General features: G+C 40.7%; 1 protein-coding gene across 1 annotated transcript in view; it reads left to right on the top strand.

The window, feature by feature from the left end:
* SNTG1 (syntrophin gamma 1) overlaps window positions 1–15,540 on the top strand; it is a 245,729-nt gene that overhangs the window by 8,390 nt on the left and 221,799 nt on the right. Inside the window, exon 2 of the mRNA XM_026659517.1 lies at window positions 11,749–11,805. Within this exon, the coding sequence (XP_026515302.1) occupies window positions 11,749–11,805 (57 nt within the window). The remainder of the gene's footprint in view (window positions 1–11,748; window positions 11,806–15,540) is intronic.

Below are 15,540 nucleotides of genomic sequence, written 5' to 3' on the forward strand. Positions count from 1 at the left end.
CATTGTCTCTATTTTGCTGTTCTCCCTTCTACCCTTCCTTAGAATTGATTACTGGTATTCTGTAGTGCTTTTCTGAAGTTCAGAGATGCACTGAAAAGTCCTAGGGTAGTCTGAAATTGTACTTCTTGGACTTATCCTAATTGTTAAATTATCACAGCAAGTATAACTGATGGCTGTTGATTTTCTTAGATTTAGTGGCAGAGTTACTGCTTTAAAATCCAAAGGGCATCTGTTCAAATCCCACCAGAATTCAAATTCTTTCCACAATGATAAGGAACAGGTGACTGATTCAGTTTGACTGATCTGATTCTGTGTTGTTGCATAGGAAGCTATAATTAACTACCTGTAGGTACATTTTTGCAGCATTCTGTGATTAAGGATCTTTTGGCTAGATTCATAGGGACAATGTGTAGTTAGTTAATATGTTGAATGTTAATGACTAATTCTGGTATTAAGACACACTTTTGCTCCATTTAATAGATGAAAAATCTGAGGTACCAAAGAGTAGCTTTTTACAATGTTGTCAGAAAGGAAGGCTGTTGCAGTTACTATCAACCAGATCTCCTGATTCCCAGTCATAAGCATCAGTCATAAGACCATACTACTTTTTCTCATCAGAATAAGCAAATACCATCACAAATCTATATTTATTTTTTTCTTATTTTCACTTTGGCACTTGTGAAAACAAGTGGATTGATAGCTTCATAGACAAGGGCTGCATGATTTTTTAGAATAGAGATGAACAAATTACAGATAATTTACTTGAATAATTTTAATTCTTTTTGTTTGTAGAGTCTCCACAAACATCACTCTTTCTTGAAGATATTTGTTTAAAAATACTTTATGCTATTTGTTACTTTAAATTTAAAATTCAGAATGTTGCTTAGTTGTGACTAGTCAGATAAATCATATGGTATTTTTCCCCTTTCCTCAAGTATACATTTTAGTTTTGGACACTAGCTAAAAGTGAATTTTAATTTGTTTTGCATGAGTATTTGAGTGTGGAAGCTTAAAAAGTAGCTTTCCATATGTATGTAGCCAGGGGCTGCTCTTTGTATTTTGCCGCCCCAAGCACGGCAGTCAGGCGGCTTTCAGCGGCGCACCTGCAGGAGGTCCGCTGGTAATGCGGATTCGGTGGCATGCCTGCGGGAGGTCCGCCAGTCCCGTGCCTTCGGCGTACCCGCCGCCGAATTGCCGCCGAAACCGCAGGACCGGCAGACCTCCCGCAGGCATGCCACCGAAGGCAGCCTGACTACCGCCCTCACGGCGACCGGCAGGCTGCCCCCCGCGGCTTGCCGCCCCAGGCATGTGCTTGGAGCACTGGTGCCTGGAGCTGCCCCTGTATGTAGCCCAGTGGGCTACTTTGTCTTTGCATTATATTCTGTTTTGCATTATATTCAGCAGTAATGCAAGAAACCTACAGGCCTGTATCCTGTAAGACGTTAGCTTCAGCAAGTTAGCATAAGGCTTGAGGCCTATGAACTTTGCACAGATAAACTTTGCACAGATAAACGGCCCAACAGAAAAACCCAACTATTTGGGGAGCTGAAAATAGTGTTTAGGATGAAGTTCTGACCACAGCTACATGAGTCCTGGCAATGAATTGATGTACATAACAGGTACATGAGATACATCTATGGCTAGTCATCTTGCCTGCCTATATATCTTTTCTTATAAGTTTATTATTTTCTTATGGGTTTGATTATTTGTTTTATTATAATAGGTTTATATTAGAATATATTTTGGCTGTAACACAAGGGACCTGCTGGCCCCATCCTATATGTCGAAGTAAGGCAAAGTTAGCATACATTTGTTTGGGACCTTTCACCTGGATAGATGGTGATGAGCTAAAGCATAAGGTCCATATATGGCTGCAACCTTTAACATAGAGGAAATATTAAAGCAGGTTGTCACTGGGCCCTTCCTAAGTTCATACCGTTTTAAACTTAACAAATACACCACAACTTGGAACTTGGAAAGAACTGAAATAACCAGTTAGGACAGAAATAACAAATGTGATACCTAGCCACAAAAGAGCCATGGTAATGAATGGACATATATGATAATAAGCTGAGATCACTGATATACTAACCTATAGGAAAAAGACACTCCAACATTAGTAAGGCAAGGAAATACAAATAAGGAAAAAGGGGGAAAATCCCCTATTGAATATGCATCGAACATAGTGGCATCAGCGTAATGTATTATAAAAATGGCATTTCAGCCTGGAGGCGGTAGGAGAGAGAGATGTAGCCCTGGGGAGGTGCCAGAATGATGGGCACTGGTGATGAAGGGAAAGGTGATGGTGATGAGGAAGATAATGGCTTCAGGTTGTTCTACAGGAGATGGTGTGATTATATGGATGTGCAGATGTATATTCTGTAGTATATCTATTTACCTTACTGAGTTGGGGTGTTTGTGACTGTGCTAAATGTATTAATAAACTATATTTGTAAATATAAAATAGTTCCTATAGTGTGAGTGTTGCAACTGTGCACATCGCGGGTTCCCAACTATATAATAATTTGAATAATACTGGACCTGATTGTGGGGCAAGAATATGTCAACCCTCAAAGTGATAACTGAGGATTTTTAAATAATCAATATAATTAATACATAATCTAAAGGTCGGGCAACAGATATTCAAATTTAAGTCAAATTCAATTATAAGAATGGTAAAAAGTAAATATTAGAGAAGGGTAAACACAAGTGAAGCAAATTTGTTCAATTTTTGAACATATTTTTTTCTTAATATTACCTTAGTTCTGAAGAATAATACAGCCAGTGAAAGCTTCCTTAACCCTGAATGAAAAGGTAGTTCATCTTTGGTTTTTCTACTGAAACTGGCAACAAAGATGCCAATTGTGCTGGTGATTTTTGTAATGTGGGTATCGGTCTTCTAGGAAGAGGACTGAGACTACCAACTCTTTTCACAAAAGCCACCAAAAAGCCATTGGATCGTGGTAACTTTGGTTTACTTACAGCTTGGACAGCTTTTAACGAATGACACAGAACTGACTGATCTAAACAACTATTATCTAGAGACAATCCAATCCCCTCTATTTTTCTGCATGTATTGAAAAATGTGACTCATTATAACAATGTATTGGAACTGCCATTTACTAGGCCAAATTTGAAAGATCAAAATAGCCTGCCTGTTCTCATAGAAATTGGGTCTTTTCTTTTATCAGAAAGTCTAATGACAAAAAGCAACACAACACTCCTCAAAAGCCAAAGCATCATTAATTAGTATAGTGCATGAAGAGCTTTCTCAGTGAGCATCAGGTATTCAGGGGCAGAGTGATTTGGTGTTTGTTTGTTTTGTTTTTGTAATACTAAGCACGTGTACTGTTTGTGAAAGAAAGTGGATTGACGGCACTGGAGTGATGCGTGCCTTTTTAAAGGAACTCTGAGAAACTGAGATGAGCAATTCTAGCTAAGGGCCTATGCTGTAGTAATGGCAATTATTTTTTGATGTGAGAACAAGCGAGGGCTGAATGATCAGGTCCACTCTGACCAATTTGCACTAATTATACAGCACATAGTAGTCTAGGCCAATCACTCTCCTTACTCAATGTAAGTGTGGAGGAGCTGGGAGCTCCACTATGCCCAAGTCTCCACTGGCATAATGGGGGCCATCTGTCCCCCATAGTCCACTCTCATACAGTTGCCACTTAGCCTGCCTCCATTGTGTGCGAGTTGAGCAGAAATGATGAGGCAAACTGGCAGCATCACAAAATGGAAGTAGTTGGCAGATCTGAGCACTGCTCTTGGCCATGGTCATAATTCCATGGTATAATTATGTATTTAATTTTAAAATGTCACAAGTGGCTTGTGCCCAAGATGTTCTCAGAGTAATTGTGAAGTTTAGAGTTTATGGGGACAGTGGTTCTTCATGTCGAGGAATCCAAATACATGCAAGCAAAAGCAGGACAAAAATTCAAAATGAGAACATTAAAAATGTTCCTTTTGAAGCATCTAGTAAATATTTCACTAAATAAACAACATGAGCATTCAGTTCTTGTGTAAAATTGTAGTGCTAGTAATGATAGGCAATAAATCCACTGAAGTATGAACACAGAGGATTTTAACTTCAAATGTCAATGCAGCTTTGTCTCTGCCGCTGTTGCCAAAAAGTCCATTATATTTGTTTTGTTGTATTCTTACAGTATGTATGGTATACTTTTTCTTCTTTTTAGTTATCTTTTTCTGTATTGTTGCCGTGAACCCAATTTTTTCTTCTTCTAATCCATGATCCTTTTCTCACATACTTGTTTTTTCCTTCTCTTCCATGCACTCTTATTCACCACCCTTCCACATCTATACCCATTCACTATGAAGCTAGGCCTCATGTTCATAGTGAACATAAGGGAAATAACACTTAAGGGTGTGTATTGAAAAAAGCCTCAATCATGTAGGGAGAATAACATTTCCACCATAATCACCAGAGTCCCAATTTGAAAGCATCACTTTTTCTGTCTTAACATGAAAGATGTAGCAGGGAGAATTGGAGCATCAGTTATATAAAGAGCTCTGCAATATTGTGGTTCTTGTCCAAGTGAAATTCAAACAGTACCTTATAGGAAAATTAACAGAGCCAGATTTACTGGCTCACCCTTTCAGGAGTTTAATACCCAGAAAATGTTACTAATTAAAAGCGCAATTACTATTGAGAACCAGCTAACTGCTGTCTTAATTCTTCTCCCAGAGTTTGTTCCCCACATCAGTTACAGATGCATGTGAATTCTCTTATATCATAGTACATACATAATTATTAACATTAGAGAACAAGAGAAGCTTTAATAATTTATTTTATTAACTAATGGTAAATGTGATCATTAGTGTATATATATATTTCATTTCAAAGTTTCAATATTCCACACTTCAGTTAACCAATATTCAATTTGTTTAACATCTGTAAGTAAGTGGCCAACTGAGACTCTCTGCCATGCAAATATAATCTTTTTATATTTACCTTGTGTGCTCATTTCACTTCCCACTCTGGCTTGTCTGTTTTATTCATGTGTTGCATCTTTTCATAAACCTAGACTTTAGGCATTCTTGTTTGTACATTACCTAGCACTCTGGGTCCCTGGTCCTAATTAGAGCCCTTAAATTCTACTCTAATAAAATAATAATTCAGTTTCAATAAGTTATGTGGACACTATTTTCAAAAGTGACTGGTAATTTGGCGCTGGTGCCTCAATTTTTGGGTGCCTGTCATGAGACACCTTAAAGGGAACTAAGTTTTTAGAGGGTTAGTGGTCAGTACTTTCTGAACATCAGGCTGCATTAAAGTGTCTCAGTCTGGGTACCCCAAATCACTAATTACTTTTGAAAATCTTAGGTTGCTAGGACATTGCTTTACAGGTGGACATTTAAACAACATGTGAATCTCTTATGCTTGTTGTGACGGAGTCTCCTTTTCATGGGTAAACTCAGTGCTACAAGTTTACAAAGAATATTGTTCAAATATCAGACTTAGCTCTCATAGGTTTTCCTAGACCTGTGAAACTTCCTTGACACATTAATCTGAGTAACTAAAAATTATAATGTTTCTTGCTTCAACATTATATGTTTCTAGTATAGGTGTCTCTGACTTATGGATAAACATGAGCTCCGTTCTCGTGTTTTCTGCAATCTTTATCTTGTTCACAAATTCCTCTTGTTGCCTTGGATACTGCATTCTGGCTGTTCTTCACTAAATGATAGCTTTCTGAGAGAGGCAGGCAGTGGGTATAATATAGAACAGCCTCCAGATGTAGAACCAGCCCGAGAATAGGGAAGCCAGAAGCCACTCCTTTGCAGCCTCCCTACTCTGTTGTGCCCAGCAATTACTGCATGTAGCACACAGTGTAGGCCATTATATGCATTCACTCTAAATTACTTGTAAATAGCATTGATTTAATTGGGTGTGGGGGCTGAATTTCTACTACAGTTTCCTCTTTCTCGTTCTGCACTTACTTACATTTTACTGAGGGCCTACATACTCCTTTGATACTTTTGCTTTCTCCCTTAGGACTAGAATTACTTCTATGAAGCTACTCCTGTTTATGCTACTGGAGGATCTGGCCCTTAATCGTTATCTTGTCAGCCCTAATGTCAGCCCTGAGAGACGTGCACAAAATAAGTCTATACTCTTAAATTCATATGTAACTTAAGGCTTTAGTAGCTTAGGGTTACCATATTTCAATACTGCAAAAAGAGGACACTCCACGGGGCCCTGGTCCCACCCCAACTCCGCCTCTGGCCCCACCCCAACTCCGCCCCTTCCCCAAAGTCCCCGCCCCAACTCCGCCCCCTCCCCTGAGCATCCCGCATTCCCCCTCCTCCCTCCCACCCCCCGGCTGCTGCTGTGCTGGGGAAGTTGCTTCAGCCCCCGCTGTGGTGGAGAGTGGTGGGAGCCGGGAAAGTTGGAGCCCGGGGAGGAGGCGGTCCCCTTACCATGCCTCCCTATTTTCCCGGACATATCCAGCTTTTTGGAAATTCCTCCCGGACGGGGATTTGAGAACCAAAAAGCCGGACATGTCCTGGAAAATCCGGACGTATGGTAACCCTACCCCAGAGCCACCTCCTGCCCGCCCACCCGCCGGCCCCCCCCCAGGCCTTACCCCAGAGCCACCTCCTGCCCGCCCACCCACCGGACCCCCCAGGCCTCACCCCAGAGCCACCTGCCGCCCACCCACCCGCCGGAACCCCCAGGCCTCACCCCAGAGCCACCCGCTCTCCACAGGGCCCATCCTCAGCCTTCTCCTGTCTCAGTGCCCCCTCTCCTGAGAGCCTGCCCTCCGCAGCCCCCCCACTCTCCACAGCCCCCACCTCAGAGCCCCCCACCCCCTCCCATAGCCCCCACCTTCTACAGCACCCCCACCTCAGTCCTCCCCTTCACCTCCCTCCATAACCCCTACCCTTCATTTCCCCACCTCCTCCCATAGCGCACCCCTCCACAGCCCACCACTCTCCACAGCCCCTGCCTCAGAGCCCCCCCCCCCCCCCCCCCAGCCCCCTTTCCCCCGCATCCCCCCCCCCCCCGAGTCCTCCCCCCTTCACCTCCCTCAGGGGAGCCCCTACCCCGCTCCCAGCCGGACCTGGCGAGGCTGCGGCAGCTCAGGCTGTGGGAGGCGCTGCAGCGCGGGCCCTTCCCGGGTGGGGGAGCTCGGGCTCCTGGGAGCCGCCGCCGCTGCGCACTGAGAAACTTTCCCCTGCGCCGGGACCCGCCCTCGGGCAGCGGCTCCGCCGGGGGAGGCAACCCCAGCTGCACGGACCGCTGGCGGGGGGGGCTCCTTGCATGGCCGGGGGGGGGAGGGGGAGACTGAGGCTCTGCCAGAGCCGCAGGGGATGCTCAGAGGAGGGAGAAGCGGCCGCGGGTCCCCGCACCAGCAGCTGGCTGCAGAGACGCCACCGCTCCTAGCCGTGGGGCACAGGGTTGCAGCAGCATGGGGGGGTTGCAATCCGCAGGCTGAGTGAGCTGACACCCCAAGAGGAGAGGGGGCAGTGGGTAGGGTTATCATACCTCCGTATTTTCCGGATTTTTTTATATATTTAAAAAATCCTCCTGGACGGCAATTAACAACTAAAAAGCCGGACATGTCTGGGGAAATACGGACGTATGGTAACCCTATAGTAGCTCAGTAACCACCCATTATGATAACCTTCTATTTTGGAAACCTTAATGTGCAGGACAAATTGCAAGTTAGAACCAGAAAGAAAACTAAACAGAATTACACAAAACAAAGAAATCAAAACAAATGCAAAAAAACAGCCTCTTTTGGGTTACTCTGGGTTTTATACTACTCAGTCCATGAAAAACTACTAGCTGTTCACATCAGTCCTTCCAAAATTTTCCGTTAATTCTCCTGATTTAAATAATTTTCAGTTTGCAAACAAGTCAACCTTAATTGCATTCAAAACATATCTGCCATAACAGTCCAAGTTTCTGAAGTGTCGTTGTAGCCGCGTTGGTCCCAGGATATTAGAGAGAAAGTGGGTGAGGTAATATTTTTTATTGGTCCGATATTTTATTATTTATTGGACCAATAAAAGATATTATCTCACCCATCTTGTCTCTCTGAGCAGTCCAAGCCCAGTTCCTGAAACAAAAGTTTATTCAAGAATCCTGCATGAACTGGGTTCTTAACAACTTAAATGAGTTTAGTCCTTTTCCCAAAGTTTAGTGTTCTAGTCCATTGGTCCTAAATCTGTAACAGTCAGTTTCAGAGATAGGCCAAGTCACTTGGTCTGATTGGTATAACAGAGCCTTTTGTCCTAGACAATACTGGAAAAAACACAAGACACTGGGAATATGGTTTAACTAGGCTGTAACTTTATTACGTAGCTTATCTGGGAACTATCCACCAATTACTCATCCAGTATAGGTCATCCTTCCTTTGTAATCCATACTACCTGGTGGGGCATGCCATCAGCCCCCTGATCCTCACACTGCACCTGGCCCCTGCACTATTTCAGTGCAGAATAGTGCACTTTGGCAGGGGGAAAGGCATTTTAGCCTCCTTTGGGTGCAGTGGATCCAATAAGCTTATGCTGCACTTTCTCTCCAACCCATCAGACACAAGGAGGGGTGGGGATTTACAATCCTTAAAGGGTCCAGAATTTTTCTTTCCCCTGCTGGTCTACACACACCTTTAAAGCTCTAGAGGGTTGTGGGAAGCATTTGCAAAAGATATCCATCCCAGTTTTGCAGGCTGAAGAGGTTTGGATAGGTTTCTGATTAAAAAAAACATTCAAATATTCAGATTCTTGGTCAAACCAAATCTCAGCTTGAAATCTTTTGACATTTGCCTGCCTCTAACCTTAAATCTGTTTTTTGTATAAATTTTGCTTTCCCTTCTGTTTGTTTATTTTTACAGAATTTTGTCTGTCTGTGTTGGAAAAAAGGTGTTGTTCTCCTGTTAAACATTAAGGACTGGCTTCAGTAGAAAATATGTCCAGTTTCCTATCAAATACCTGTTTGAGGTCAAACAAGTCCCCAAATACTGTTTTGTTTTTCCTATTTTGGTTTGGTTTGGTTTGGGTGTTTTTGTGGCTTTAATAACCCTGCACAAGCTTAAATAATGAGGAAGCCAGAAAGAGCTTTTATTGATTTTAAAGCTAGGAAGGTGTACAAAGTGTGTCAAAAATATTTTGGAAAACAGTTATTCTATTAGGCTTCTTAAAGGTGTAGTAGAGTCCATTAAAAATAACACAAAATACTGCCTCTTAAGAAATTATTCTGCATAGAGCCACCATTTTCCTTAGGCCACTAGTTTACTAAGAACAAACTTCCTACAACAGAAAAGATTTCTGATGGGTCAACGTTATAAATTAGCAGTTTTCTGAGGTAGATTTGTTGATTTCCTCAGTTATATGTACTCCATCCTCCATTTATTATAAGCAAATGATCTCTTATTCTCCATTTCCATTTATGAATGGCAGTTTTATGGGCTAGAGTTTTTATTTTAACGTTGAGGAGTGGAACCAAGCGGTGTGGATTTATTTTTAATATATATTTATTTTGTAACATAATTTATTAAATAATGATTATTTTAGGCTTTGTACACTTTTATATAAAAACATTTAGAAGAGATTTTCAATCATGTCTCTGTGCATGTGATAACTGCATCGTTACAAAAAACTAGAAACAGACTTGTTCTTCAACATCTGATGACTCTTTGGTGACAGATAGGAAAGGAAGGGGGGGACAACAGAGATGCCACAGTTGATACAACCTGACATACACGTGGGTAATCTCATTGGATGAGCAGTAATGCCCAACAGATCACACAAAGGGAAATGTTAAAGATGAGGCGTTCTGGCCCAGATTAGTTTTTATTTCTATGTTATCCTTATTAGCTATCACTATAATATCTTGGTGTCCAAAGGCTTTTTATGAGCGCAGTTTGTTGGCCTAAATGAAGTAAGTTTGTGGTCTCAGCCCAGTTCCTAGTGTACTTGTATTGGCACCATAAAAATTACATCATAGTGAGAATTAATTGACACCCAAGAAGGCAAATCGGGTTGAGAGGCCAAAGAATTAATGGGTTTGGATAGTGAATTATTCCTTCATTCCTAGATGTCCTACTTAACCAGGAGAAAGTCTCACTGACAGAGCAGGGTAGGGAAGTGTGTTTATGCTGTACCTGTTTGTGACTAAATACAGGGGTACAGTCTTCAGGCTTGCAAACCAGCATATATCACCAGGACATTAAAAAAGTGTAAACAAAATTAAATAGCCTTTACCCAGAGCTGACAAAGCCCTAGCTAGGATGATTTAGTTGGGGTTGGTCCTGCTTTGAGCAGGGGGTTGGACTAGATGACCTCCTGAGGTCTCTTCCAACCCTAATCTTCTATGATTCTATGATTTTATGATTAGCCAATGTTAACAAGTTGGAAATGAGAACTTGCTGTGTTAAGTATTAGAAAGACAAAGTGGGTGAGGTAATATCTTTTTGTTGGACCAATTTCTGTTGGTGAGAGGGACAAGTTTTGAGTTTACACAGAGCTGTTCTTCTGGCTGTATGTAAAGTATTAAAATGCAGGGTTCAATCCATCCCTTCTATCTCCTCATCCAGTACAATGGATTAGCCCATGACTGTTCTTTCTATTACATCATTCACTTTGATCACAAATAGAGAATGTACAAGGCATATGTATTTCCCCTCTCTCCCGAATTCAGTAAGTCCAAATTCTCAATGATTTCAGTGTGTTGACCTTACCTCACACATCATTCCCTGTCCTCATCTGTCCACCTGTGGGGAAGGAGGAAAAGCAGTGGCTCTGTAGGGCCTGCTTCCCCTCTCGCATCATGAAGGGTTGCCTTATGCCTCTTTACACCCTTGTATGGACACAGAAACCAGCCCATAGTTTGGCCCTTCGTTTAGGCTATTGCCAGATTATTTGTTCTATAGATTAGGCAGAAAGCAGTGATACTAGGAGACCTATTCAGTTTGCAGTGTACATGTCTTAATTTTATACTGTATTTATATCAAATAGAGACACACACACACACACACACACACACACACACGTAAATACAATATAATTATAAATACACATATGGATATATATATATATACACACACACATATACCTGTGTGTGTGTGTGTGTGAGTGTATATATCCATATGTGTATTTATAATTAGATGTGGCTTTTCAGCTGTGAATTTTATACACCCATAGATGTAAAGGCATCAAAATTTGTGTGTACATATATATATGCATCTCTGTGAATGGTATATGTGTACAAGTGAAATATAATTGTCAAAATTATGTAAAGTAGCTAATATTAAATGTTATCCCAGAATGAAAATGGGCAGAAGAGCCTACAAAATATTTCATACTTGTCTTTTTGTAAATATACATAAGCAAGACTGATGTATAAGTCTGCAGTATATCAGCTCTATACATTGAGTTTTAAGAAAGCATAATGCAGGGAAAATGTTGATGTTATCTTATAAATATTGATTCACCTGTTACTCAGGCAAGATTAATTCAGTCATTGCTGTTCATTCAACAGTATCATAAAAAACGAACAAATGAGTTTTAGATTGGGACACGAACTCTACTTTTTCTCCAGATCTTCTTGTTTCACCTGCAGCATGAGTTTCTTGGGATTTTTCTCACTCTGGAATTGACAGGTTTATTATGACAAGACAAGATGATGTGGGGGATGTAAACTATTCATTAAAGAGTTAATGTCGATATTGTGGCAGGAAATATTAAAACTAACTGAACTTGATTTAACTTTTTCAGGAAAGAACGGTAACAATTAGAAGACAAACTGTAGGAGGATTTGGATTAAGTATAAAGGTAGTATGCATTTTTTTTGTTTATTTTTCCACAGGTTACACAAAACATGTTTTTGTCTTCTAGTTAATTTATTTTAATGAAGGCAAATTGTATTTCAGAGTACATGAAACAATAGCACAAACAAATTCTAAAAGGGTTAGTTAAAATATTTATTTACTGTCACAATAAGCCATCAGCAGAAACATTGCCTGGTGGAATGAAATGGATGAAGGGCACATCCCCTTAAGATTCAGGATGGGGGGGGTCTCTCTAATAAGATTTTACATGAAAATGAAAAAGGGTATGCAACTGCACCAGACTGTTCTTTTGTTCAAAAATACTCTAATTCAAGTGCTTGTTAATGAATGCTAAATTACAGTGGGAGGCACAGGGAAAAGCTAATGAGTTCATCAATTCAAATAATCTAATCAAATAATATCACATTAATTCACTTTTACTCATTAATAGGACTGGAAGTGTTATTGTTTCTTCATATTGGTTATTTTGCTATAGATGAGACAACAGCAGCAATTTAGCGAGCAACTTTATTTTCTCCATGCCTTAGGAAGATTTAAGGGACATTAAAGGCCTATGTGGGCTCTTTCTTAAAAGAGAGGGAAAGAGTTAAGCATTTTGAATACCTTACTTCAACCTTGAATCACAGTGTAGGTAACATGGCATTAATTTTATCTTTCTTCTAAACACAGCACTCTTCAGCTTTAAGATAGCAGTGGAGAAAATCAAATATACTATATAGGAATGCAAAAGAGCCTTAACTTATGCATATGAAATTAAGAGTATAGACTTACGTTGTGCATGTCTCTTAGGGCTGACATTATGTCCCAGAGAAAGAGATGAATGGGCACTTCCGTCGTATTGTCATTTATAAGAAAATTGCTGAATAGAAATATTAGTTCTTAAACCATGTCTTGAGGCTTTGCTTTTATCTTATTGACCCCGAAGGACTGCCCTTCATGGAAAACTAATTGCTATTTTGGGCCCAAAACTGCTTATGAACTAAGTCAATGGCAAGCAAGTTGTTCTCCTGAAATGTTGTTATGGGTTGTTGTTTATTCAATAATCATAAAGTACTACATGTCATTGTCAGGTTACTAATAGGGATGAGTGAAATTGTGTAGCTAGTATAAGGGAAAAAACAGCACATGGGCCTAGAAGTCAGGATTTTTGAGATTTAGAAGGTAAACTTTTCATGAAAACTCACAAAAACAGGGTTGGTTTTTTTTAAGTATACAGTACTATGAAGTCACTTGTAGGAATATAAAATTTGAGGATGGATCTTATTATTTAAGTAACAGGCAAATATTAACACATAAAATAACATTACTAAACATAAGTGAAAGAGTCCTTGGGAAGTACGTTATCTCCACTGAAATATGTGCATTGCTCTCAAGGAGTTTTCCTGGAGAGTACGTGACCATTATAAGTAAAAAAGTTCTACTTTAGAAAATCTGGAAAGTTTGGATCGCTAAGCTTGTAAGCTCTCTTGGGCAGGGACCATATTTTTGTTGTGTTTGTAAAGTGCTTAGCCTCAGTGTGTCCTAAGACCCTGATTAAGGCCTAAAGTGCTAGTGCAATACAAATAATAAACAACAATCATATGCTAAGGGAGTTGGAACAAATTGTAGTGAAGTTGCTGAATCATGCATTTAAAATAAAAGAAAATATTTTTTCAGATTTAGATAATTTATTATGTTTTATTTGTATCACACAGAGAATGTCAATCAGAATTGACTCTAACAGCTGCAAGCTGAAGGTCCATAATTTCAGACTAGAAATAGGACCCGCATTTTTAAGATAGGGTAATTAACCACTGGAACAATTTACAAAGGAATACAGTGGATTCTTCTTCACTTCAAGTCTTTAGATAAATATTGCATGGCTTTGTGTTTAAAAAAGCTTTAGCTCAACCACAAGAGATGGTCTTGATTCAGGAACTCCAAGGTTGAAGTCTATGGTCTGTATTATGTAGGATATCAGACGAAGTGACCATAATGGTCCCTTCTGACTTTAAAATCTATGAACTGGGGCCCTATTATATAATGTAGTTTACAAACTATGACAGAACATCATAAGAGTCTTAGTCTAAGAAGACAAGGGATGTTGAGAGGGTTGGGATAGGGATACAGTCAAATGTTATATGCACACATACCGACATAATATATATTTTATCTATGTTTGATAATGAATAAAATACCTCCAAGACTATACCAAAATGTTTCTCAACTTGATCTGGAATATTGGTATTCCATACAAAGGTTGCTATCTATCTAGTTATTCTCCTTCCTGTTGGTGGACAATAGTGTTTTTCCATGACTCCCACACTTTTATTAGACAACAGATGAGAGTAGGTGGGATTCTTAGCTCTTTTTTTTTAAATGCGTGGTTTAGCACTTCCTGAAATACAAATAGAAATACTGACAACATATCCAAAAATCTTCTATTCAGACTCAACTAAAAGGAAGAAACTTTGGAAATCTTATGAGATCATGTTCTATCATGTGATTTCCAGATCTATCCTTGAGCCTTGGAGAGCTACTGACCATTCCTGTTTCCCTTCATCTGTGGTACAACATAAAGATCCTTCTAACCCCATTGTTTCGTAGATTTGAATATTTTAAGGCCAATAGGGACAAGTATGATTCTCGTTTATGGGTTGTAACACAGCCCATAGAATATCAATTAGTAATTTCTGCATCAAGCCCATAACTTCTGTTTGAAGTATAGAATATCTTTTAGAACAATGGCTAGTCTTAAATTTAAAACTTCAAGTGATGGAGAATCCACCACATCCCTAAGTAAGTTGTTTCAAGGATAATGACCTTAATGGTAAAGAATTTGCACCTTATTTCTAATCTGAAATTGTTTAGCTTCAACTCCCAACTACTGGATTTCATTATACCTTTTGCTGCCAAATTAAGGAGCTATATACAGGGCGGTCCCTAGCCATTTTGGTGCCCCACGCAGCCCCGCGGGGGGGGGGGGGGGGCTGGCCCCAGGCCTCCGTGGGTGAGAGGCTGGAGGGCAGGGGGGCAACCTCCCCCCTGGCCCCAGCCCGCTCCGCTCTGCTCCCTTGGCTGGGGCGGGGAAGAGGCAGGGCGGGGGCGGAGGCTTTGGGGGAGGGGCGGAGCAGGGGTGGGGGCCATGGGGAAGAGGGGATCTGGGGCTGGAGCAGCACGCAGCTGCGCAGGGCACCAGGAAATGTGGTGCCCCAGATTTCCTGGTGCCCTATGCAGCTGCGTACTTTGAGTATGGCTAGGGACGGCCCTGGCTATATATACTATGAAAAATCTTTTCTCCATATCAGTAATGGTAGAGCATGACCAAGTCATCTTTGAAGCTTCTCTTGGATAAACTAAATGGACTTCTTAAGTCTCTCACTATTTTCCTGGCCTCCAGACAGACCTTTTTCTTATGAGCAGAAGGAGGATAGGTTATAATCCCCTTGGAATGCAGCACTCCTTGCCTAGCTGTTGGTTAGTAGTCTTTGGGGGAAAACTCCCCCATTGCATTACCACTGGTGTGGCTCCATCAACAATTGCAATAGAGGGAGAATTAGTTTAGCTCAGTGGGGGACTGCACGAATGACTAAGTACTTCCAGTGTAAGAGCATAAGAATGAAGATATTTTTCATATTTATATTGTCTACTTCTGTAGTTTCAACAGCACTTTGAGATCAATTGTTTTACATGCGGCTAAAGGAAAGCTGATGTGTTTCTTTGCAGGAATGCAGACCCA

This window comes from Terrapene carolina, unplaced genomic scaffold (genome assembly GCF_002925995.2).
Source record: "Terrapene carolina triunguis isolate 2854851 unplaced genomic scaffold, T_m_triunguis-2.0 Scaffold58, whole genome shotgun sequence".
In the NCBI taxonomy this organism is placed as follows: Eukaryota; Metazoa; Chordata; order Testudines; family Emydidae; genus Terrapene; species Terrapene triunguis.